The sequence below is a fragment of the Trichomycterus rosablanca genome, chromosome 3 (genome assembly GCF_030014385.1).
Source record: "Trichomycterus rosablanca isolate fTriRos1 chromosome 3, fTriRos1.hap1, whole genome shotgun sequence".
NCBI classification, from domain to species: Eukaryota; Metazoa; Chordata; class Actinopteri; order Siluriformes; family Trichomycteridae; genus Trichomycterus; species Trichomycterus rosablanca.
This window is the reverse complement of record NC_085990.1, coordinates 5,244,027-5,268,353: the sequence shown is the minus strand read 5'-3', so window position 1 is coordinate 5,268,353 and position 24,327 is coordinate 5,244,027. Positions and strand designations below refer to the sequence as shown.

Here is a 24,327-nt window from a genome sequence, read left to right as displayed (position 1 = left end):
TTGTCTTGTGGTACCTCAGAAAACTGTTGTCCACTTAACACAGTTAGCTACATCAACTATAAATACAAAAACAACATATAACATGAAACACACAAAGAAAAAGGTATACACCGATCAACCATAACATTAAAACCACCTCCTTATTTCTACACTCACTGTCCATTTTATCAGCTCCACTTACCATATAGAAGCACTTTGTAGTTCTACAATTACTGACTGTAGTCCATCTATTTCTCTACATATCCTTTTTAGCCTGCTTTCATGCTGTTCTTCAATGGTCAGGACCCCCACAGCACCACTACAGAGCAGGTATTATTCAGGTGGTGGATCATTCTCAGCACTGCAGTTATACTGACATGGTGGTGGTGTGTTAGTGTGTGTTGTGCTGGTATGAGTTTTGTGCTGGAGTTTTTAAATACCGTGTCCACTCTATTAGACACTCCTACCTAGTTGGTCCATCTTGTAGATGTTAAGTCAGAGACGATCTCTCATCTATTGCTGCTGTTTGAGTTGGTCATCTTCTAGACCATCATTTTTGGTTGGTGGACTATTTTCAGTCCAGCAGTGACAGTGAGGTGTTTAAAAACTCCATCAGTGCTGCTGTGTCTGATCCACTCATACCAGCACAACACACACTAACACACCACCGCCATGTCATTGTCACTGCAGTGCTGAGAATGACCCACCACCAAAATAATACCTGCTCTGTGGTGGTCCTGTGGGGGTCCTGACCATTGAAGAACAGCATGAAAGGGGGCTAGCAAAGCATGCAGAGAAACAGAGAACTGACTACAGTCAGTAATTGTAGAACTATAAATAGAGCTGATAAAATGGACAGTGAGTGTAGAAACAAGGAGGTGGTTTTAATGTTATGGTTGATCGGTGTATAATTATATACAAAAATGACTGAATGGTCTGAATGGTCAGTGAACGGTACTTATTTTTCAGCTTATTTTCTAGGAAAACGCATGTCAGATTCTTCATGACAAACATTGAAAGAACCTTCTAGACTGTTAACAGCAAAAGGTGCAAAAGCCAACATCTGTCGTGGTATGACATGGTGTTTTAGAAGTGAATGAACCCAGTGGTAAGGGAGGCACGGTGGCTAAGTGGGTAGCACTGTCGCCTCACAGCAAGAAGGTCCTGGGTTCGATCCCCAGATGGGGCGGTCCAGGTCCTTTCTGTGTGGAGTTTGCATGTTCTCCCCGTATCCGTGTGGGTTTCCTCTGGGTGCTCCGGTTTCCTCCCACAGTCCAAAGACATGCAAGTGAGGTGAACTGGAGACACTAAATTGTCCATGACTGTGTTTGATATAACCTTGTGAACTGATGAATCTTGTGTAATGAGTAACTACCGTTCCTGTCATGAATGTAACCAAAGTGTAAAACATGACGTTAAAATCCTAATAAATAAATAAACAAACAAACTCAGTGGTAAACATGCTTCTTCTGCACACATCAAATTTTAAATGTGTTTATATTTACAAAATAGAAATAAGCTGGTCAGTACAAACATTGGATTTTTTTTTCTATACATTCTTGTTTTTACTGCATTTTACAAAATGTCCCAACTTTTCTTGAAATTAGGTTTGTAGAAAATATAGTGTTTATGACATAGTCATTAAATCCTGTTATTGCAGGTTCAGCTTTCAAAACGGATCTCTGTTATACACAATTCAGTCTGCAGCTATGATAACATGAAGTAAATCCAAGAACCTTTTTATTTTAGAAAGTACCCAGAATCCCATCCGGACTTGAAAACCTGTCATGCACTTGACCATATGTACCAAACTCACTGTCAAAACAATAATCCGAATAAGAAAACCCCTGTATATGTCACCTGACACATCGTTACTGCGCTCTGTCAGTCACACACGTGCACACACATCCATAAACTCACATTCATCCTCATTTACAAAAGAAACCACAGTTCATGTACTGTATATTCATATGAACGTAGCTGTTTGTCTCCATATTTATCAGATCCCTCTGTCTCTCTCTCTCTGCCTGGGTTTTTTTTCACTCCAAGACTTGTGGTTGTAACACACATACTCACCCTTCCCCCCAACACACACACACACACACACACACACTCCAAGCATACCCATAAAAATATAAAATAAATAAAATGATGACAGATTGTGGGCAACACATCCCGTGCCCGTGCATCCACATTTCATCCATTCATTTGGAGTTCAAATTGAATCAAGATGGGCCACAGAAGTGCAGTGTAGAATTATCTGGTTAGAACTGAATCCCAGACTTGCAAAACAGTGGAAACACTATACTGAGCAGTGCTATTACTGTGATGAGCAAAAACATCAGGACCTCCCAACAAATATGGTATCAAAAAGCTCTGTCACATGCATATTTTTTAGTCATTGCCATGCTCATTTTCAGGGGTGATCCTAATATTTTAACAGTGTAAGTCAGACAGGTACACAATGTATTTGTGAACTTATGACCCACCTGCATCTGCTCCGGGCTGATGTGGAACTTGCTAAGGATGTTTTTGAGAAAGTTTTGCACCTCGTACCATGGGTAGATGCTGTTAGAACCATCCAGAACTATTACAATGTCCATATAGGTGGTACACCCTAAAACACAAGCAAACATCTATTAAATCTTTTAAAATACACTGTGATATGCCATTTAAACTTACGCATTTAGCAGACTCTTTTATCCAAAGTGACTTACAGTACTGTGACAGTATACTGTCTAAGCAATTGAAGGTTAAGGGCCTTGCTTAAGGGCCCAACAGTGACAGTAGTGGTGGGGCTTGAATCAGCAACCTTTCAATTACTAGTCCAGTACCTTATCTGCTAGGCACAACTTCCCTGATGGTAGTTAAAATTTAAGAGGTAGTTAAAGTGTATATCTACATTTCTGAATTTCTCTGCTTTCTTAACTTAGCAAAATTAGGTTAAATATCTGCAGTGTTTCCTCAAAGTTAATTTGTAAAGATGTTTATTCTCACTCTGTGCTGTGGGGGCGATGGTCTCTTTGGGTTCCAGGTCATTGCCGACAGAGGCACAGATCCCGGTGCTGAAGAGAGATGTGCCACACTCCTGAGACCATAATGGGGCACAGGCCTGGAAATACACGGACCGGAAATGCATATTTAGTTTAAATCCCTGCAGTACACAGTACTTCTCTCACACAAAACTTTTTATTAGAATTTTTATTATTATAAATGAATGAATATAAATGAATGTATCCAATTGCCCGATGCATCATGCTTCCTCTCCACCAATGCCGATCCTTCTGATTGAGAAGAACAAGGCTAACCCTAACATGGGCAGCAGCTATATGCACTTTTTCACCTTCACTAGGCGAGTGCTAATGCAGATCAGCCCTGTGTACAGAGAAACACACCCTGATCAACGCACTCCTTCCCCGTCCCTGTGCAGACGGCATCAATCAGCCAGCAGAGGTCGTAGATGCATCAGTTACAAAGAGACCCTATCCAGCTTACATTTACCACACCCCTACATGAACAACAGGCCAATCGTTGTTCATGTGGCCGCTCAGCCCAGCCGGTTGGCAGAGCTGAGATTTGATACGATGTTTCCGAGATCCTAGCTCTGGTCCTAGCGTGTGTTTTACCGCTGCGCCACCTGAGCGGCCAATACAAATGATTTTCAACGAATCAACTAGCTAATCAACTCTTTGCATGTTTTGGTGGAGGGAAACCTACGTGGACATAAAGGAACATGGGAGTGACCAAAGGCGAGGACCGAGCACGGATCTTCAGGATGTATGTTACAATTTTTGTTTTGTTTTTCAGGTTTAAGTCTCTCTGGTGTTTTTGTGTTGTGTATTTGTATGACAGAATTAAGAACAGAGTGATGTTATACAGTCAGAGCTACTGATGAGATCAACAACTATCTTCAACTGCTGGAGTGAAGCCTACAAGAGAAAAACAAGGGGGCAAGAACAAGGGGTACAGGAGGAATGACTCGGTCACATGGAAAATAAATAATAAGCAGTGGGAACAAAAGGGGAACAAGGAGCGAAAAAAAGGGGGAGACGATTGTTGACGAAGTTTGGTTTTGTATAAATGCTTTAGCAGCGTTGGAAACCAAACCCCAACAAAGTCATTTAAATGTAGTCGGTTAGAATAGTTGGAGGGAGAGAAAAATATCACATAAAAATGTTTGCCTTCAAAGCGCACCATTCATTTGACTGCAAAACCAAAATGGAATGGAACAGTAGATGGAAAGCTGAGAAGAAAGAGAACGAAAACATACCAGAAAGATGAAAGAAGCAAAACAGTGGTCGTGGGGCAGGAATGGATGGGGGGGGGGGGGGGGGGGGTATTTGACTGCTGGCACCTCTTATTACGAATGCCATTCATGCATACTGTGACACACCGGGACTGAAAATGATATGAAGAAAGAATAAAAGGAAGGGGAGAAAGAAATGGTTAGACAGAAATAGAAAAAATGAGAAGTGTTTTGGCTTTTGTAAGGTCTGTCATTACAAAGAGTCCCATTCCAGTCCTGTTATAGCACTGACCACAGGAAGACTCAGTTCAAACACACACACACACACATTTAAACATGCGTAACCAGCGTGCGTTCATAATAACGGTAATAAATTACATGAACTGTATTTTTGTCCAAGGTGCTATGTGTTTACATTTTCTCTCCCTCTCTTAATCACAATCTTAGCAAAACATTCCCTTTCTCTCTTGAGCAAATCATTCATGAACCATACAACTATTTCTTGGCTACACACACACACACACACACACACACACACACACTGGCAACAGCCACCCAGCAATTCCAGCAAATCCACAAACGGAACGGCTCCATGACTGGACTGAGCTGGTTCTGTCGGACACTGAAGCCTGTGTTCCACTGTGTGGGCGCGAAGAGAGAAGAACTCTTATTGGGAGCGCAAATGTTTTTTTTTACTGTGTCCTGAACCCGGGATTACAACCGCCCCTGCCTGTTTCCTTGCTCAACGTGTGGGTGTGGTGTTTACTTCACCCTGAACCTGGTCAACTTAAAGCATTGAACCTTAAAAATGAGTGAGGCTTCCAGCAGGAAGAGAAGTAAATGATGTGTGGTACTAACAGGTGCTGTGGACCAAGCAATGAGAAGTTCATCTATTTATTTATGTCACCTGCATTCTGTGTCCTGTTTCTTTGACAATTATACACTATATGACCAAAAGTATGTGGACACCTGACCATGAGCTTGGTTTAAAAACCATTTCGGCCACTCAGGTGGCGCAGCGGTAAAACACACGCTGGAACACCAGAGCTGGGATCTCGAATACATCGTATCGAGTCTCAGTCTTCCTGCCGGCTGGGCTGAGCAGCCACATTAACAACGATTGGCCTGTTGTTCAGATAGGGGTGGGATATTAAAAGCCGGATAGGATCTCTCTCATATCTAATGCAATTACGACCTCTGCTGGCTGATTGATGGCACCTGCACAGAGACGGGAAAAGAGTGCTGTCAGGGTGTGTCTCTCCATACACAACGCTGAGCTGCACTGCACTCATCAAAGTGTAGGTGACAAAATGCATACGGCATGCTGCCCACGTGTCGGAGGGGGCATGGGTTAGCTTCATTCTCCTCAATCAGGACAGGGCACCAATCCATCACAAGGTGGCACATACAGAGAGTACTCAATTAACCCTCATCATGCTTTTAAAAAGTGCAGACATGTGAATATAGCCAGAGAAAACATGCAAAACTCATCACAGACTGGGAAGCAAGGATCAAACCCAGCTTCCAAGAAGCTGTGTTGTTGTGAGGCACCCACTCTACTCACCTTTTGTTTATGTATTTTCTCCCCTTTTTTTCCTGATTTTTAGCGTATCCAGTAACCCTATTGCATTATGCTTCCTCTCTACTGATGTTGACCTCCACCCTGGTTGAGGAGAGTCATGACTAACACACGCCCCTCCCGACACGTATGCAGCAGCCACCCGCATCTTTTCACCTGCACGAGGCGAGTTCATATGTGGATCAGCTTTGCGTATGGAGAGCCACACCCTGATCAACACTCAGATTATCCCTCATCTCTGTGAAGGCGCCATCAACCAGCCAGCAGAGGTCATAATTGCATCAGTTATGAGGTCAAGTCAAGTCATATTTATTTGTATAGCACTTTTTACAGTGGACATGGTCGCAAAGCAACTTTACAGAATCCAGGACCAACAGACCAAAAACCCCTGTTGAGCAAGCCGAGGTCCACTCAAGCTCCCACCCTGTATGAACAACAGCCAATCGTTGTTTATGTAGGTGCCCAGCCTGTCGGATGTCACCCTAAACACAATCTTACCAGAAATCCATTTGGCCCATAGGGGGTAAGTGTCATGCCCAGGTGAGAGTTCTTCAGATTCCGGGACACATTTTGAAACGCGCTGTCAGCTATAAAAGAAACAGAATAAAAACAGTCAGTTGTTTGTTATTTTACACACAATGTTCAGTATTACGTTTGTTTTCCTCATTGTACTGATTACTACATGTATGCAGGTACATGGTAGTTTTATTTACCTAGATTTACTTTAGAGCAGTTGGAATTAAGCTCGTCTCCCACTGCACATTTGTAGATGTCTCCCTTTCTGTTTCTGGGTGGACCATCCCATGGTGCACCGACTAACATCCTGTATTATCAACAGAAATGTAACCGTTTGTGTTAATTAACACAAATGAAACAGAATCACATAAAATGAATGTACTGTATTTATGGGTTAAAAGTGCTACTGTTCTTAATGAAACAGCACCAGCAAACTTCAGTTCTATGAATGTGTGTCGAAGTGGTAGGAAAGGTGGAGGAGTAGCTGCCTTATTTAAAGATGTATTCCAGTGCAAAGAGACTGTGCTTGGCAATTTTATGTCTTTTGAATACCTCTGTTTTATTTTGAAGGGTACTCCCAAAATTTTATTTTTAACCATTTATAAACCTCCAAGATACTCTGCACATTTTATAGATGAATTTGCTGAACTACTGTCAGTTATCTCCACTGAGTACAGCTTTTTCATCATAACTGGGGATTTTAACATCCACTTAGATAATAACAAGGACAATAACACCAAATAACTTTTTGGTCTTTTTGACACGTTTGGTCTATTGCAACATGTGAAAGGGCCTACACATACTCGAGGGCACACTCTGGATCTAGTTATTTCTAAAGGTCTTAACATTTCTTCAGTCATGGTCAAGGACTTGGCCCTCTCTGATCATTTTTGTGTCTTCTTTGAAATGCTGATCACTCCAGATGCTCAAACTAGCTCTGTTTCTGTTAAGAAAAGGTGCATAAATGAAAGTACTAGTTCTCAGTTTATGGAGGCCATAGCTATATCACCAACTTTAATTGCAGAGTCAGTTGATGAACTCCTGGATAACTTTAATGTAAAAATATTGACTGTCATGGATGTGGTTGCCCCGGTAAAAGTCATGAAAACGTTGAGCAAACAGAAAGCACCATGGCGTAACACAATGATGGTAATAGCTCTGAAAAGAGAATGCAGGAGAGCTGAACGTAAGTGGAGGAAAACTAAACTTCAAATCCACTATGATCTCTATAAGCAAAGCCTTTGTAGTTTTAACTCGGAGTTATGCAGGGCCAGAGCCGTAGATAGAGAGAGTTGCGACACTCCTTGATCTCGCCGCCACGCGGTCACGTGGTTCATGTAACCCTCCGATAGTTCCAAACAAACCCGGCGCTGTCATGTTCTCATATGGGACAGGCAGCAGTAAATGAAATATTAAACGGCAAATAATAAACATTTGTACAATTTCTGGGTATTTTCAACTGCGTTTACATTTACTGCATCTGCTTTAATGTCAATTTGGTATATAAAGTGGAAGCTTGATGTTTATAATGACTTGTTAATAGGTCGTTCTTGTTAACACACAGTACATTATATTAGCATACATTACATAATGCGATATCATTAAGTAGTAGAGACAATATACAGTACAGAGATTAAAGTTTTTTTATGTTTTGTTTTTTACATAAACTAATCTCCCTTCACTTTCCTGAGGATTCATAATAATAATCATTTTGGCTAAACACTCATGTCACTAAACCATGTGGCTGGATTCATAAGGTTTACCTGCACTGAAGGAACAGATTGATAAACACACTACCGTACCTTTAAGGTACATGAAAAAGCATTCATTCATCTCTTATTTCATGAGTGATTAATAATTGATTCCTACATGTAATACATTAATGAATTCATTATGAATATGCACTAGTTCATTTTGTCTAATGTAAGTGGTGGACAAGGTACACAAACCATGCAGTTGAGTTAAAGTAGAGATATCCAAGGTAACATATTACTCCAGTAAAAGTAGTAGTAAAAGTAAAAATACTCTTTACCTCCACTAAAGTACTAAACTAAATTTACCTTCAAATGTACTGAAGTATGAAAGTAAAAGTATAATGATTTATTGTGGTTCTAATATTTTATTATCATTTCTGTAACAAGACTCTTGATTAATCAACTCATTTTAGGTGAAAAGACTCGTGTGTCATTAATTAAGCTAAACTGAATAAGCTAAATTCAGTTATACCTATTAATTAAGATAAACATGTAACATTTAGTGCTGAGCAAATGCTAAACAATAACAGTATTAAGTATATTAATGACATTAAATTCATAATTGTTTTAAAACAAAGCAACATACAGCTAAAAATGCTTGATAAGTATTGGAAATGAATGGGGCTCTATGGGTTGTTTGGAACTATACAGAGCTCCACAACCCGGAAGCTGCACAGAAAAAATGTCCCGCCCCCTTTCCAACGGTTCCCTATGGGAGTGTCGCCACTCTGTTCTCTCTACCGCTCTGTGCAGGGCTAGACAGCTGCACTTCTCTAAGATCATTAACAGGAACATCAACAACTCCCGCACTCTATTCAACGTGGTCGACAAGCTTACAAATCCTCCAAAACAGATCACACCAGAACTTCTGTCCACAGAGAAATGTAATGAATTTGCTCATTTCTTCTGTGAAAAAATCTAATCTATTAGACTGACCATCAACGCCACTCAGTCAAACGATGAAACCATGCCCCCCCTACAGACACCTAAAAATAACATGACTATTATGTCACAATTTAATACAATAGACCAAAAAACTAGAGAAAACAATAGAGAAAACAGTTTAGCATCTTAAATCATCGACATGTTGTCTCGACATGCTGCCATCTGAATTTTTTTAAACTATTTTTAACTCTGTAAAAACTGATTTGCAACAAATAGTTAATGGCTCACTGGCATCAGGCGTTTTCCCAAAGTCACTGAAAACAGCTGCCATTAAGCCACTCCTAAAAAAGAGAACTCTGGATGCGTCTGTGTTAAACAACTACAGGCCGATCTCAAATCTTCCTTTCATAGCTAAGATCATTGAGAAAGTTGTTTACAATCAAGTCAGCAGTTTTTTTAATTCCAGTGGTTATTTTGACAAATTTCAGTCAGGCTTTCGAGCTCACCACAGCACTGAAACGGCTCTCATAAAAGTGTTAAATGATCTACGGCTGAATACTGACTCGGGTAAAATATCAGTGCTTAGTGCTGCCTTTGACACTGTAGATCATAGAATACTGCTGGACAGGTTGGAAAACTGTGTTGGACTTTCCGGAACAGTCCTTAATTGGTTCAGGTCTTATTTAGAAGACCGGAGTTACTTCGTCACTATTGGCATCTGTGAATCTGACAGGGTGGCTATGACATGTGGAATCCCCCAGGGATCAGTTCTCGGACCTCTTCTGTTCAATCTTTATATGCTGCCATTAGGCCAAATGCTACAGGCTAACAACATTGATTACCATAGTTATGCAGATGACACACAGATATATCTGGCTCTCTCACCAGATGATTACAGCCCAATAGATTCACTGTGTCAGTGTCTGGAGGACATCAATAACTGGATGAGCCAGAATTTTTTACAGTTAAATAAGGACAAAACAGAGATTGTGGTGTTTGGCAGCAAAGAAAAGAGGTCTAGTGTCAGTGAGCACCTCAGTTCCCGGGCTCTAAAAACCAAAGACCAAGTCCGAAATCTTGGCGTTCTAATAGACTCAGATCTCACATTCACCAGCCATATTAAAACCATCACCAAAACAGCCTTCTACCATCTTAGAAATATAGCCAAAATCAAGGGTCTAGTGTGCCAACAAGACCTAGAGAAGCTGATCCATGCTTTAGGGTGGACTATTGTAATGGTCTCTTAACTGGACTTCCCAAAAAGACCATTAAACAGTTACAGCTCATTCAGAACGCTGCTGCTAGAGTTTTAACTAAGACGAAGAGAACTGAGCACATCACTCCAATTCTAAAATCTCTACACTGGCTTCCGGTTAGTTACAGAATAGAATTTAAAGTGCTGCTACTGGTCTATAAATCACTGAATGGGTTCGGCCCAGAATACATCTCAGATATGTTTAGAGAATATAAACCTAGTAGATCTCTTAGATCCATGGACTCAGGTCAGCTAGTTGAGCTCAGAGTCCAAACTAAACATGGTGAAGCAGCATTTAGCTGTTGGGCTGCATATAACTGGAACAGACTGCCAGGAGATATTAGATGTTCCGCAAATGTAGAAATCTTTAAATCCAGGTTAAAAACTTTTCTTTTTTCTTGTGCCTATGATTGAGCTCGAAATTTTTGCTATTACCCTATTTCTTTTAGTTTTTCATGCTCTTAATAATTCTTTTTATAGAGTAGTGTACATTCTAAATTGTAGTGTATATTTTACTATATTTTCTTTTAGTTTTCATGTTTTAATTGCTTATCTCTCTTGTTTTAATTTCGTATTTCCCAAATTGTAGGGTATATTTTACAATATTTTCTTTTAATTTTTCATGTTCTTAATTTTTATCTCTCTTGTTTGAATTTCATGTTGTCTTAATTGTAACTAAATGTTTGCAAGAAGTCTTTCTGAGGTTCTAGATAGTTTTAATGCTTTTAATTTTTCCTTATGTAAAGCACTTTGAATTGCCACTGTGTATGAAAGGTGCTATACAAATAAACTTGCCTTGCCTTGCCTTGCCTTAAAAAACAACTTAGGATATTTATTTTTATATTTAAAATCCATTATTAAAACCCAGTATGTATTTTGTCTCATAAATATTTAATCTGGTAATGTTCAATTTACCCAATCTTAATGTAGAGGAGCTAGGATGATTTGGGGGCTTCTACACCGATCAGCCATAACATTAAAACCTTCTTCTTGTTTCTACACTCACTGTCTATTTTATTAGACAATAGTTCTACAATTACTGACTGTAATCCATCTGTTCCTCTGGATGCTTTGTTAGCCCCATTTCATGCTGTTCTTCAATGGTCAGGACCCCCACAGGACCACTACAGAGCAGGTATTATTCAGGTGGTGGGTCATTCTCAGCACTGCAGTGACACTGACATGGTGGTGGTGTGTTAGTGTGTGTTGTGCTGGTATGAGTGGATCAGACACAGTTTTTAAATATCGTGTCCACTCACTGTCCACTCTATTAGACACTCCTACCTAGTTGATCCACCTTGTAGATGTAAAGTCAGAGACGATCGCTCATCTATTGCTGCTGTTTGAGTCGGTCATCTTCTAGACCTTAATCAGTGTTCACAGGACGCTGCCCACAGGGCGCTGTTTGCTGGATATATTTTTGGTTGGTGGACTATTCTCAGTCCAGCAGTGACAGTGAGGTGTTTAAAACTCCAGCAGCGCTGCTGTGTCTGATCCACTCATACCAGCACAACACACACTAACACACCACCACCATGTCAGTGTCACTGCAGTGCTGAGAATGGTCCACCACCCAAATAATACCTGCTCTGTGGTGGTCCTGTGGGGGTCCTGACCATTAAAGAACAGCATGAAAGGGGGCTAACAAAGCATGCAGAGAAACAGATGGACTACAGCCAGTAATTGTAGAACTACAAAGTGCTCCTATATGGTAAGTGGAGCTGATAAAATGGACAGTGAGTGTAAAAACAAGGAGGTGGTTTTAATGTTATGGTTGATCTGTAGTGTAATCAGTCCATAAGTACAAATATATTAGTATTTTATTCCAACCCTCTTTCTACCTTCATTAAGGCAACATTTTGAAAATGACGAGACTTTATTTTTATCATTTAAACAGTAATTCAGGCAGCTGTAGACTAGTGGTTAAGGTACTGGTCCAGTAATCAGAAGGTTGCTGGTTCAGCAACCCCCCCACTGCCAGGTTGACACTGTTGGGCCCTTGAGCAAGGCCCTTAACCCTCAATTGCTTAGATTGTGTACTATCACAATTGTAAGTTGCTTTGGATAACAGCGTCTGCTAAATGCTGAAAATGTAAATGTAATTCTGAAACAATGCAAAACTGTTTCACAGAAACATAATACTTACAATTTCTCTCTATCAGCTTCATGTTGTAGCACAGAGAAGCCAAACAGGGCATCGTCCGCTCCACTGAAGATGTGCGGCCGGTTCACGTCAATGTTAAAGCATTCACACAGCCCTGAAAGATTGGCATGAGGTAAAGCACACGCTGGATACAACAGTAATGTCCACTTGAGACAAAATGAGTCGAAATCAGCCTATAACGCTATAGCCTATCTCTTTTCATTTCTCTTCATATGACGCTTCTATTTTATCTTTAGAGCCCCTCGTGAATCAAGCTATTTACCAATGCAACCCCATTACTGTTTAGTCACTAAAAAGAATAAAGAAAGAAACAAGAGTCTTACTATATGGCCAAAGGCATGTGGACAATCATCCTAATTATTGAGTTGAAGGATATCATATCAGTATCAACAGTATATCATCAATAATTAAAATTAGTAGTAGCATGAACATAATCCTGACCTAACCTCATTGTACATTATTCGGCTGTACTAAAACATCAATTGTGAGCCATGCCTTCCTGTCCAGTGCCTGAGCTCATAATATTTTTTGACTAAATAACCACAAATACCTACAGACAGACTCTAATTGGTTGTGGGAAGACTTATAGAAGTAAAGGTGTATACTGTTTGTATACTTAACAAATTAGATATTTAACAATTTAAATGTGATGTTTTGGTGTTCAGGTCCTTTTCGTGTGGTGTATGATTTAGGAAAATGAGGAGACCAGTGAGCAAAGATTTGGAGAAATTGAGAGAGACAGAATGGGGAGGGACAGGGTTACCACTGTAATAACTACTGGACATAGAAGTTCCCTGTTTGGTGCACAAGCGTTCCTTTACTACATGTAACAAACAGACACATTCAAACAAGTCAACTTTTACCACTAGCCAAGTCAAATCTGAACTACTTCAACCAGGTGAAACCAACTCAAATAACTATTATATACTGTATATATTATTACTATATTATTATAAGTATTATATAATATTTCTTGACACCAGGTTTAACATCTTCTATCAAGTAGTCCAAAGTGGGAATTCTGTATGTCACAGCACTCTTTGTGAGGTGTGTTTTTAACCTGTACACATACAGGAAAGTCATTCCCTCTGGTCAAAGCTCTGTTTTGGTTGGCTTTTATATGCTTGTTTATTCAGAGACCTTACTAAAAAGGAAGTGATTCAGAAAGACGGTAGGAACAGACCCAAACCCCTTCAACCTCAAACATGATACTGACATTGCTCCAGTCTGAGTTTTTCTTTTTCTCAAATTTTGCACAGAAAAGGCAATAAAGGAGAGACAACTACAGTGGACATGTATTGACTATTTGATTTTTTGCACTTTTTTGTGTTGTGGATTTGATTTAAAGTTGATATAAATGCTATTTCTACCCTTCAGTGTCTACACTTAATCTGCCAAAAGTACAAAGTAAAAAACATATTTTAGATGGCAAGGATATAAAACTTGACTATGGCTTTGACTATATCCAGGACCACAGTGGCCACAATAATGTTGAGATGGAAGATGCTCAGGACAAGCTTGAACCTCACTAGAGTTTGCTGTCTACTTTAAGGCGCTCAGCTGGCCAAGTGGTAAAATATGATACTGTACTATCACTAGTATAGTAAGACACAGATAAATGGGCCTTACTAGTCACAAAAAGATGCAGTTTTGAATGCTGTATCATAGTTTCCTGTTTCCCTCACTGTTTAAATAGTTTATACTCTAGTAATTTGTGTGTTAGGATCATGGACACTTGTGCTATGCACAAGTGACATCCTGTGTCCTTGTTGGGTGACCCCTTTTATACCTGTACCTCTTTATTCTTCAGCTTGTTTATATTGGGATCAGATGCTCTTCCATAAGCAGATAGTACAGAGCATACACTACATTCATGACTGAAGTTGACATAATTGTTCATGTTTAATTATTGCCTGTTGTTACACAGCAAACTAGTATAGCATAAATGCTATAAGTGCATTCATAGTTACTCAGTTATAAACACAGATATGGGTCACATCTTGTTTTCCCATCTTTTACTGCTTTGTCAAACGACTCTGCCAAATAAATTTTACATTCTAATTCACTCTTATCTCTTTCCTCTCTCCAAGCTTCGCTCCTCTTGCAGTTTTGCAGGTGTTTTTTTTATTATTCCTACTTTACCAGTCCTCCTGAGAGAGATGAGGGCTGGGAAAAATGTGGGCGATAAAGGGGAAGACTGGGAAAGAGAGTGAATCCCTTAAACCCACACCTGTGTTCCTCATTTACAGTTCAGCATAACATAGTTATGCTTGTTCATCAGAGGAAACGGTCTGTAAAATACATCAACAGCATCACATATTCAAAACAGCCTGTTCAAACGTGTGCATTCCTGCAGTGTTGACACCCACTGGATGAATTAATATTCAAATCATCTGTATAGTGTGCATGTAACATGTGGTCAGTCAGTTTTACATAATTAAAATAACTGATCCTGTTTAAGGATTGCTGTACTTGTCTGTGAGCCGTTCAGCGTTCAGGGTGTTTATGAGGGTATTCTCCGGGTACTTCAATTTCCCCCACCTCCTCAAAACATGCACAAGGTTGACTTGCTACTCTAAATCATTCCCAAGTGAGGTTGTGTAAGTAAAAGTAAGTGAATGTTTGAAAGCCTGTTGCCCTGTAATTGGGGGTTTGGTACTGGACTCAGCTCAAAGTTAGTAAAAATTATTGAACTAATGATTTAAAATGTATTTGAAAGGCATCCGACACTTATTATTGCTTTCATTCAAACTTTATAACCCAAAGACCACAATAAGCTAGTCTTTATGTTCCATTATTCTAAATAACTGGCTTCTTAAATGCTCTGGGATGTGAATGATACTGTATATCTCGAGTTTATTAGAATTATGAACAGTACAGTTTTGGTAAACCACCCACAGAACAGCATGCACGTGCACTAGTAACATTTAAATAAGAAACATATGTTTCACAGACGTACACAGACTATTAACATAACTTTTCGGGTGTTTTAACACAGTTTTCTTTCCTTCCATTAAGAAGCTTTAGATCTGTCGTCAAAACAGGCAGCTTTTTCTAATCTCAGGTCTTAATGTTTATACTAACAAAGACCTTCTTTTCTGGCTTCCTGATCCAACACAGTCATGTTACGGTAGGTTTAAAATAATTAAACTGGATTAGGAAACCAATACAGACTAATCTCGTAATAAACACTTTGTATGAAATAAACAGCTCGTGGGTCAACAGCTTATTTTGGAAGGAGTTTAGACATGGATGAATGCAGCCGAATACAGAAACATACTTGTGGAAAACCTCCTCCAGAGTTCAACCAAACTCAGACTGAGGCGACAGTTTATCTTTCAACTCAACAATGACCCAAACCACACAGCTAAAACAATTCATCATTATGGGTGATTAAATGTAGAAGTCAAATCAACAATAAAGTGTTCAAATAGTCAAGGAGTCTGAACACTTTCTAAATCAACTGTAAACACACGCACAAACACACACAAACATCTGATACTTAGTGATTGGTCACAAAGTAATTTGTAACAGCAGGAAGGTTGACACATCAAGTATTAAAAAATAGCTAATTCACATTGCTTTTGATTAAAGAATTATATATATTGTCCCAATGGCCGTGTTTTAACATTGACTTAATTATTCCTGTCTTAACAGATTGCAACGGTCATTAAACAACTAACAGATTTACACCAAATGAACAAAATTATTAGGAGACTCCTTCTAATGTTTGAATTCATGTGTTCCAGTCACAGCAACTGCTAACAGGTTAAATAAATCTATTCTATAAAGAAAATTAGATGCTGCCAACTTTCAGCATGACTGTGCCCCTATACACAAAGCAAACTCTATAAAGACATGAAGAAAAGCTCAGTTTAAATAAACTACAGTGACCTACAGAGTCCTGACCTAAACCCCACTAAAGATCTCTGGAATGAACTAGAACATTAATTAAGGCTTCTTGACCAACATCAGTCCCCAGCCATACAAATACTCATTTGACTGAATAGGCACAAATTCTCTCAGACATAATTTAAAGTCTTTTAGGAAGCCTCTCAGCAGAGTGGGTGTTGTTATAGTCGAATAGATCACATAGAGGTCACTCTATTTTAATACCATTTCTTTTTTTAAATGCTACATCCAAAAAGCCCATGGTCAGGTGTTCAAATACATTTGGCCATATAGTGTAGAAAAAGAGGACCAACATTGAATTATTACATTTAAATAAAAGCTTCTCCAAATAATCCAGGATGGAGCTAGGCATATGATCTTAGATATAAAAACAATACACTTTATTATTCAGACAGGAGAACTTACCTCTTAGAAGAATGATGGTCTTCAATAAATATAGATATTTCTGAGTCTTCATGTTGTTATGTTGAGTCCTTTTACTACTTCTGTCTCTCTTTTTCTCTTCTTTTTGGTGAATAAACACAGCAGTCGGTCTATGTCGGGTGCATGGCAGTGTCAGCACAATGCTAGATTTCCCACTTTAAGTCCGACTCTGTTCTTCTTCACTGTCCGACCTCTCGCATTGCCCTAACAAAATATATATATGCTGTCAAATCATCTGGCACAGCCTTAATAATAAATTGACACAGGTATGAAGCATAAAATCAACATTTAACTCCTACATTTAACTACTGTCAGTGTTTATTCAACTCTGTAACCACATTGAGGTCTGAGATCTATGTTCTCGGGATGGTAAATTCCGCTCTGTAAATCTGTCATTCTAATTCATTTTAAAATTTTATTTATCTCTCAGTAATCTTCAACACTGTGACTTAGTTCATAGTTCATTCTAGCCTGGAACTCCAGGTCTCTTCCACTATACACACAAATACTCACATCATCTTGTAATATGAAAGATTTGCTGTCAAATAATCTGGCACAGCCCAAAATGTCTGGGACTAAATCAACATATAAAGTGTTCAATCAACATTTAACTCTGTAACTATCAGTGTTCATTCAACCCATAATACTGTTAATAAATGATGGTTAGTTCTGCACTGTAACTCTGTCAGTATTCATTCAACTCTGTAACTTTCAGTGTTTGATTACTCTGTCAGTATTCATTCAACTCTGTAACTTTCAGTGTTTGATTACTCTGTCAGTATTCATTCAACTCTGTAACTTTCAGTGTTTATTTAAGTAAATCTGTCAAACTTTATTCTGCTCTGTTACTAGCAGATTTCATTCAGCTCTGTTACTCTCCTGGAGTTTTTCTTTAGCCCTTCGACTGCCAGTGTTTATTCAACTCTGTTACCATACTGTGGTTCATTAGATGCAGTAATGATCAGATTTTACGGAACTCTCGTTTATTCCATTCTAACTTAAGTGTTTTAGCAACATTGTAGCTCTGTCAGTGTTCATTCATTTCTGTAACTGTTACTCTGACAAATTGTAGGTTGTTCTGTATATAAATCAGAAATCAAAGCCATATGAGGCTGTAACATAAGGTCACGATGTTTTGCTCTTTCCGCAGATTTTTAGTACCTATAAAGATAGCAGCATATTAACAAATGGCTACTTTAGTTTGAGTTTAAACTTCATTTCAGTACCTACCTTTGTCATTTTCCACAAAGTCATTATTAAGTGACTAAGTCTGTGACTGAAACACCATTGTTTTAAATCCATACAGGGATGGTATGGATCCACGGTGACTCAGTGGGTAGCCTCACAGCAAGAAGGTCCTGGGTTTGATTCCCAGGTGGGGCGGTCTGGGTCCTTTCTGTGTGGAGTTTGCATGTTCTCCCTGTGTCTGTGTGGGTTTCCTCCGGGAGCTCCGGTTTCCTCCCACAGTCCAAAGACGTGCAAGTAAGGTGAATTGGAGATGCAAAATTGTCCATGACTGTGTTTGACATTAAACTTGTGAAATAATGAATCTTGTGTAATGAGTAACTACTGTTTCTGTCATGAATGTAACCAAAGTGTAAAACATGACGTTAAAATCCTAATAAATAAAATAGATAAATAAATAAATCCATACATTGTTTAACCACCTCAAAGTTCCATCTTAACATTTCTGTTTTGCTCCTTCAATATTTTCTAACATTTCTTGAGTAAATTAAGGCGGGATTTTATTTTAACTCGTGGAGCAGCTCATCTCCAGTTTGCGCATTTTACGCACGACACATAGACAAAAGATAAATACATAAATAATTGTAATAATAAAACTTTTTTCTATTTCGCAAACCAGTGTTAATACCAAAGCAGTGTGCTGAAATTCTTCTTACCTTGTCTGTAGACTTTTTCCCATATGAAACTAAAAGAATCTGTAGATCATCGTCGATCCAAAATGCAGTTTTGCGCAGCGCTAAAATACCAAACTTCCATTAAACACCTGCTATACTGGAAACTTCATGTAGATCCCATCAAAACGGCCCAACAAACAAACAAACAAACAAATACTAAAAGCTAAAACATGTACACACAGTTACACTGTACTGTTCCCACTGGTGCTCAATCCAAGTCCAAAACGTTTGCGCTGTCAGGTCGTTATCCCTTACACATGAGTACAAACCCGTCTACATTAGTAAAATGTTTGGGGTTGTTTTACTTGACTTGCTTATGGTTTTGTAGAAATATTGTAGGAATGTTTATGTAGTTTTGTAGGAGTTTCTCTCCAGAGCGCACAAGGCGGAACTGAAAGAGCGCTTTATATTGCGGTACATTCCCTCTGAGCCTCATGTTTCAAACCTCAAACTAACTACATTCATTTATTCTCTCTCTCTCTCTCTCTCTCTCTCTCTCTCTCTCTCTATCTCTCTCTCTCTCTCTCTGTGTGTGTGTGTGTGTGTGTGTGTGTTCACATAACAACTCAAAATAAGGAGCTTTAAAAACAGGTCAGAAATCGAAGCTTGGAGAATCCAGGACCTGGAGAATTAAATCACACCTAACAGCTCAGGTCGGTCAATCTTAAGAAAACATAAGATGCAGATTACTGTGACTCAGCTCTCATTTTGAATAAGCTGAACAAGTCAGATTGCATCCAAAGGTGATGTGCATAAAAATACTGTGTATTACACAAATGTCCTTATTCAAAAATATCTGAAAATACTAGTTTTTGCCTCCTGACAATTTGTTTTGCCAAATAATTTAAGCAATTATTACCAAAGTTTTGTCTGTAATATTAGATTATTCATTGTTATTAAAGTTTGGGGGCGGCACGGTGGCTAAGTGGGTAGCACTGTCGCCTCACAGCAAGAAGGTCCTGGGTTCGATCCCCAGGCAAGGAGGTCCGGGTCCTGTCAGTGTGGGGTTTGCATGTTCTCCCCGAGTCTGCGTGAGTTTCCTCCTACAGTCCAGAAACATGCAGCCAGGTTAATTGGAGTCTTTTTATTTTATTTACTTTTTATTGCCATCTCTCCAGTGATTGGTGGTGTGGTTTTGAGCCTTCTGCAATTGTTAGTGACCTAAATGTCCCTATAGATCCTAATAAATATAAATAATGTTCTTTAATGCAAAAAAAAAAAAAAAAACACTGTTGAAGGACGATAAAGAAACCATCTCCGCTGCCTCAGAGTGGGATGATACTGGGAGGCCTACAGAGGTACAGGATATGTTGAACATAGAGCATGGCATTTCATTTGATCTACCATGATAATGTGTGTGACTGTCCTCTAACAGAATGTGATGGGCAGTTCCGAATCAAATGAGGGACCATCCACCTCCAAAGCCCAGCTTAGAACAGTAAAAATGTCTTACCAAATATCTGAAATATTTAGAACACATTAAGCTATGTTTGATCATAACATGCTATTTTTGTCTCTTTCTTTCAAGTTGGGTGTAAATAAGATGGACTATATAAGGTCCATCTGGAGAAACAAACTGCAAAGTGTGATCCTCAGGTGGAGCATATAAAACAGACAAGGCTAGAAATTCAGTTGCTTGAATTTAAGATGGGTGTCAGTGCTAAGGGTGTATAAATATAAATGTTCTCACTAAAGAATAAGGACAAGGAAGTTAACTTGTTGCATTGTTTTATTTTCAGTGATCCAGAGCCTGACCATTTGGCTTCAATATTTGTAATGTGGGTAGCATCACATAAGATCTTACTGAAAGCATCTCCATAAGATGGAAAACAGTAGGTTGCAGAACATGTATTAAATGTTACACTGTTTTATTTGACATTTGTTCATTTTTAAAGATAATGGTCGCTACATGTATGTGGAGGGATATTCTGTCTGCTGTTCAAATAATAAAAGACAACATTGTAATAAAATAAAATCCACATGTGTCAGCTACCCACCCACACACGGCTGTAACATATATGCATATGATAATATGTGTAAAAAATAATACTTGAATAGACCCATAACAGGGCAGTTGCAACATTCATTGATATGTAGTAAAATCATTCTTTAACATAATTTTGCAAAGACTTTTTTTGTACAGATAGGGTTTTCAATCATTATAGCTAGCAGTAAAATTATATACAGTATATAAGTAATTATATATATAATGTAAGTGACAACCATGTTTGGGGTTAATTACTACAATCAATTTAAACCACAAATGATTTTAGCTTACTAAACTGTGTGTGTTAAAGGTATTCTACGTATATTAATCCATAACATTCCATCCACAATGTTATAATTAATGCTGTAACAAGCCTTTTTATTAATATTGTGATTATTGTGATTAATAATGTTGCAGCTGCCCCTTGTGGCAACCGTCCCCACTCTCCCCGAATTGACTGACTGTGATAAAAACGGAAAGGTTTGCGAATAAATCCATCCGGAAATGACTAATCTGAGTTTAATGACTCGTTACTGATTAAGATCTCTTCGAATACTTAGCGCGTCTGTATCCACTGGATCCTGGAGTAAAGGACACGCCGGGTTTACATGAGAAAGTGTGTGTAACCCCGGGTTAGGTTTAAGTTAACCTGCCAGCGAGCAGGTTAGCTTCAGAGCATAAGTTGCTATAGTAACTGACACAGGCTCTCTTTAATCCCGGTTTCTGGAACGGAAAACCTCTAGTTTTCCTTAATTCTGAGTTAACTTACCCGGTTTAATCACTTAACCCGCTTTTTGGAATACCCCCCTGGTCCCAAGCCCGGATAAATAGGGAGGCCGGTGTCAGGAAGGGCATCCGGTGTAAAAATTGTGCCAAATCAATAATGCAGATCACGATCCACCGGCGACCCCTAACGAGAGCTGCCGAGAAAATACAGGGGTTGGACAAAATAACTGAAACACCTGGTTTTAGACCACAATAATTTATTAGTATGGTGTAGGGCCTCCTTTTGCGGCCAATACAGCGTCAATTCGTCTTGGAAATGACATATACAAGTCCTGCACAGTGGTCAGAGGGATTTTAAGCCATTCTTCTTGCAGGATAGTGGCCAGGTCACTACGTGATGCTGGTGGAGGAAAACGTTTCCTGACTCGCTTCTCCAAAACACCCTAAAGTGGCTCAATAATATTTAGATCTGGTGACTGTGCAGGCCATGGGAGATGTTCAACTTCACTTTCATGTTCATCAAACCAATCTTTCACCAGTCTTGCTGTCTGTATTGGTGCATTGTCATCCTGATACACGGCACCGCCATTGGATGCACATGGTCCTCCAGAATGGTTCGGTAGTCCTTGGCAGTGACGCGCCCATCTAGCACAAGTATTGGGCCAAGGGAATGCCATGATATGGCAGCCCAAACCATCACTGATTCACCCCCATGCTTCACTCTGGGCATGCAACAGTCTGGGTGGTACGCTTCTTTGGGGCTTCTCCACACCGTAACTCTCCCGGATGTGGGGAAAACAGTAAAGGTGGACTCATCAGAGAACAATACATGTTTCACATTGTCCACAGCCCAAGATTTGCGCTCCTTGCACCATTGAAACCGACGTTTGGCATTGGCACGAGTGACCAAAGGTTTGGCTATAGCAGCCCGGCCGTGTATATTGACCCTGTGGAGCTCCCGACGGACAGTTCTGGTGGAAACAGGAGAGTTGAGGTGCACATTTAATTCTGCCGTGATTTGGGCAGCCGTGGTTTTATGTTTTTTGGATACAATCCGGGTTAGCACCCGAACATCCCTTTCAGACAGCTTCCTCTTGCGTCCACAGTTAATCCTGTTGGATGTGGTTTGTCCTTCTTGGTGGTATGCTGACATTACCCTGGATACCGTGGCTCTTGATACATCACAAAGACTTGCCGTCTTGGTCACAGATGCGCCAGCAAGACGTGCACCAACAATTTGTCCTCTTTTGAACTCTGGTATGTCACCCATAATGTTGTGTGCATTGCAATATTTTGAGCAAAACTGTGCTCTTACTCTGCTAATTGAACCTTCACACTCTGCTCTTACTGGTGCAATGTGCAATTAATGAAGATTGGCCACCAGACTGGTCCAATTTAGCCATGAAACTTCCCACACTAAAATGACAGGTGTTTCAGTTATTTTGTCCAACCCCTGTAGATAGATTGGTATTAACGTTTGGGGCGGTTGGAAAATGTTACAGGACAGGTTCCACCTTGCTATTGAAGCACAATGCTGCTATTATTATTATTATGATTATTATGATTATTATGATTATTATTATTATTATTATTATTATTATTATTATTGTTTTGTTGTTGTTGTTGTTGTTATTGTTATTGCCATTATTATTATTATTATTGTTGTTGTTGTTGTTGTTGTTGTTATTGTTGTTGTTATTAGTGCTATTGTTATTGCTATTATTATTTTATTTTTATTTTTATTATTGTTATTACTATTATTATAATTATTGTTTTGTTTTTTATTGTTGTTTTTTTTGTTATTGCTATTATTATTGTTGTTGTTATTGCTATGATCATTATTATTGTTGCTATTGTTGTATTATTATTGTCTCACTTCTTCTTCTGCTGATTTGGTGTGATTGCTTTATTTTCTTTTTGTGTGATTGTTTAACTTTCTAGGGTGCGTTTCCCAAAACGTTCGTAACGCTAAGTACTTCGTAACCTCGTACTTACGAACATTCTTAAATTTAAGAGTGTTTCCCGAAACCCTTCATAACTAACGTAGTACTTAAAATCGTTCGTAAATTAAGGGTAGTCTGACCCATTCGTAACTCACTAAGTACCTCTTAACTCATACCTGTCAAGTCTCCCGTTTTGGCCGGGAAACTACCGTATTTTACCCCTCTTTCCCGCCGTCCTCCCGTATTAGTATTTTCCCGTAAATTTCCCGTATTATATTATAATTTTAAAAAACACTCCTGTGCCTCTCCAAACTGAAATGTCACTAACCTCGCGAGAACTGCCACCCAGGCTGCTGCAAGGTATAACATTAAAACCACCTCCTTGTTTCTACACTCACTGTCCATTTTATCAGCTCCACTTACCATATAGAAGCACTTTGTAGTTCTACAATTACTGACTGTAGTCCATCTGTTTCTCTGCATACTTTGTTAGCCCCCTTTCATGCTGTTCCTCAATGGTCAGGACCCCCACAGGACCACCACAGAGCAGGTATTATTTAGGTGGTGGATCATTCTCAGCACTGCAGTGACTGACATGGTGGTGGTGTGTTAGTGTGTGTTGTGCTGGTATGAGTGGATCAGACACAGCAGCGCTGCTGGAGTTTTTAAACACCGTGTCCACTCACTGTCCACTCTATTAGACACTCCTACTTAGTTGGTCCACCTTGTAGATGTAAAGTCAGAGATGATCGCTCATCTATTGCTGTCGCTCATCTTCTAGACCGTCATCAGTGGTCACAGGACGCTGCCCACGGGGCGCTGTTGGCTGGATATTTTTGGTTGGTGGACGATTCTCAGTCCAGAAGTGACAATGAGGTGTTTAAAAACCCCATTAGCACTGCTTTGTCTGATCCACTTATACCAGCACAACACACACTAACTGGTTTTAATGTTATGGCTGCTCAGTATATACAGGGATTGGACAAAATAACTGAAACACCTGTCATTTTAGTGTGGGAGGTTTCATGGCTAAATTGGA

General features: G+C 39.3%; 2 protein-coding genes across 2 annotated transcripts in view; one reads left to right on the top strand and one right to left on the bottom strand.

Moving 5' to 3' along the window:
* The window catches only part of itga10 (integrin, alpha 10), a 45,056-nt gene extending 28,309 nt beyond the window's left edge, over nucleotides 1–16,747 (bottom strand). Inside the window, exons 1-6 of the mRNA XM_062992510.1 lie at nucleotides 16,696–16,747; nucleotides 12,361–12,472; nucleotides 6,518–6,627; nucleotides 6,303–6,391; nucleotides 2,977–3,091; nucleotides 2,469–2,596 (exon numbers count right to left, since the gene is read on the bottom strand). Of these exons, the coding sequence (XP_062848580.1) occupies nucleotides 2,469–2,596; nucleotides 2,977–3,091; nucleotides 6,303–6,391; nucleotides 6,518–6,627; nucleotides 12,361–12,472; nucleotides 16,696–16,747 (606 nt within the window). The remainder of the gene's footprint in view (nucleotides 1–2,468; nucleotides 2,597–2,976; nucleotides 3,092–6,302; nucleotides 6,392–6,517; nucleotides 6,628–12,360; nucleotides 12,473–16,695) is intronic.
* The window catches only part of lyrm1 (LYR motif containing 1), a 176,436-nt gene that overhangs the window by 18,231 nt on the left and 133,878 nt on the right, over nucleotides 1–24,327 (top strand). The gene's annotated exons all lie outside the window — the stretch shown is intronic.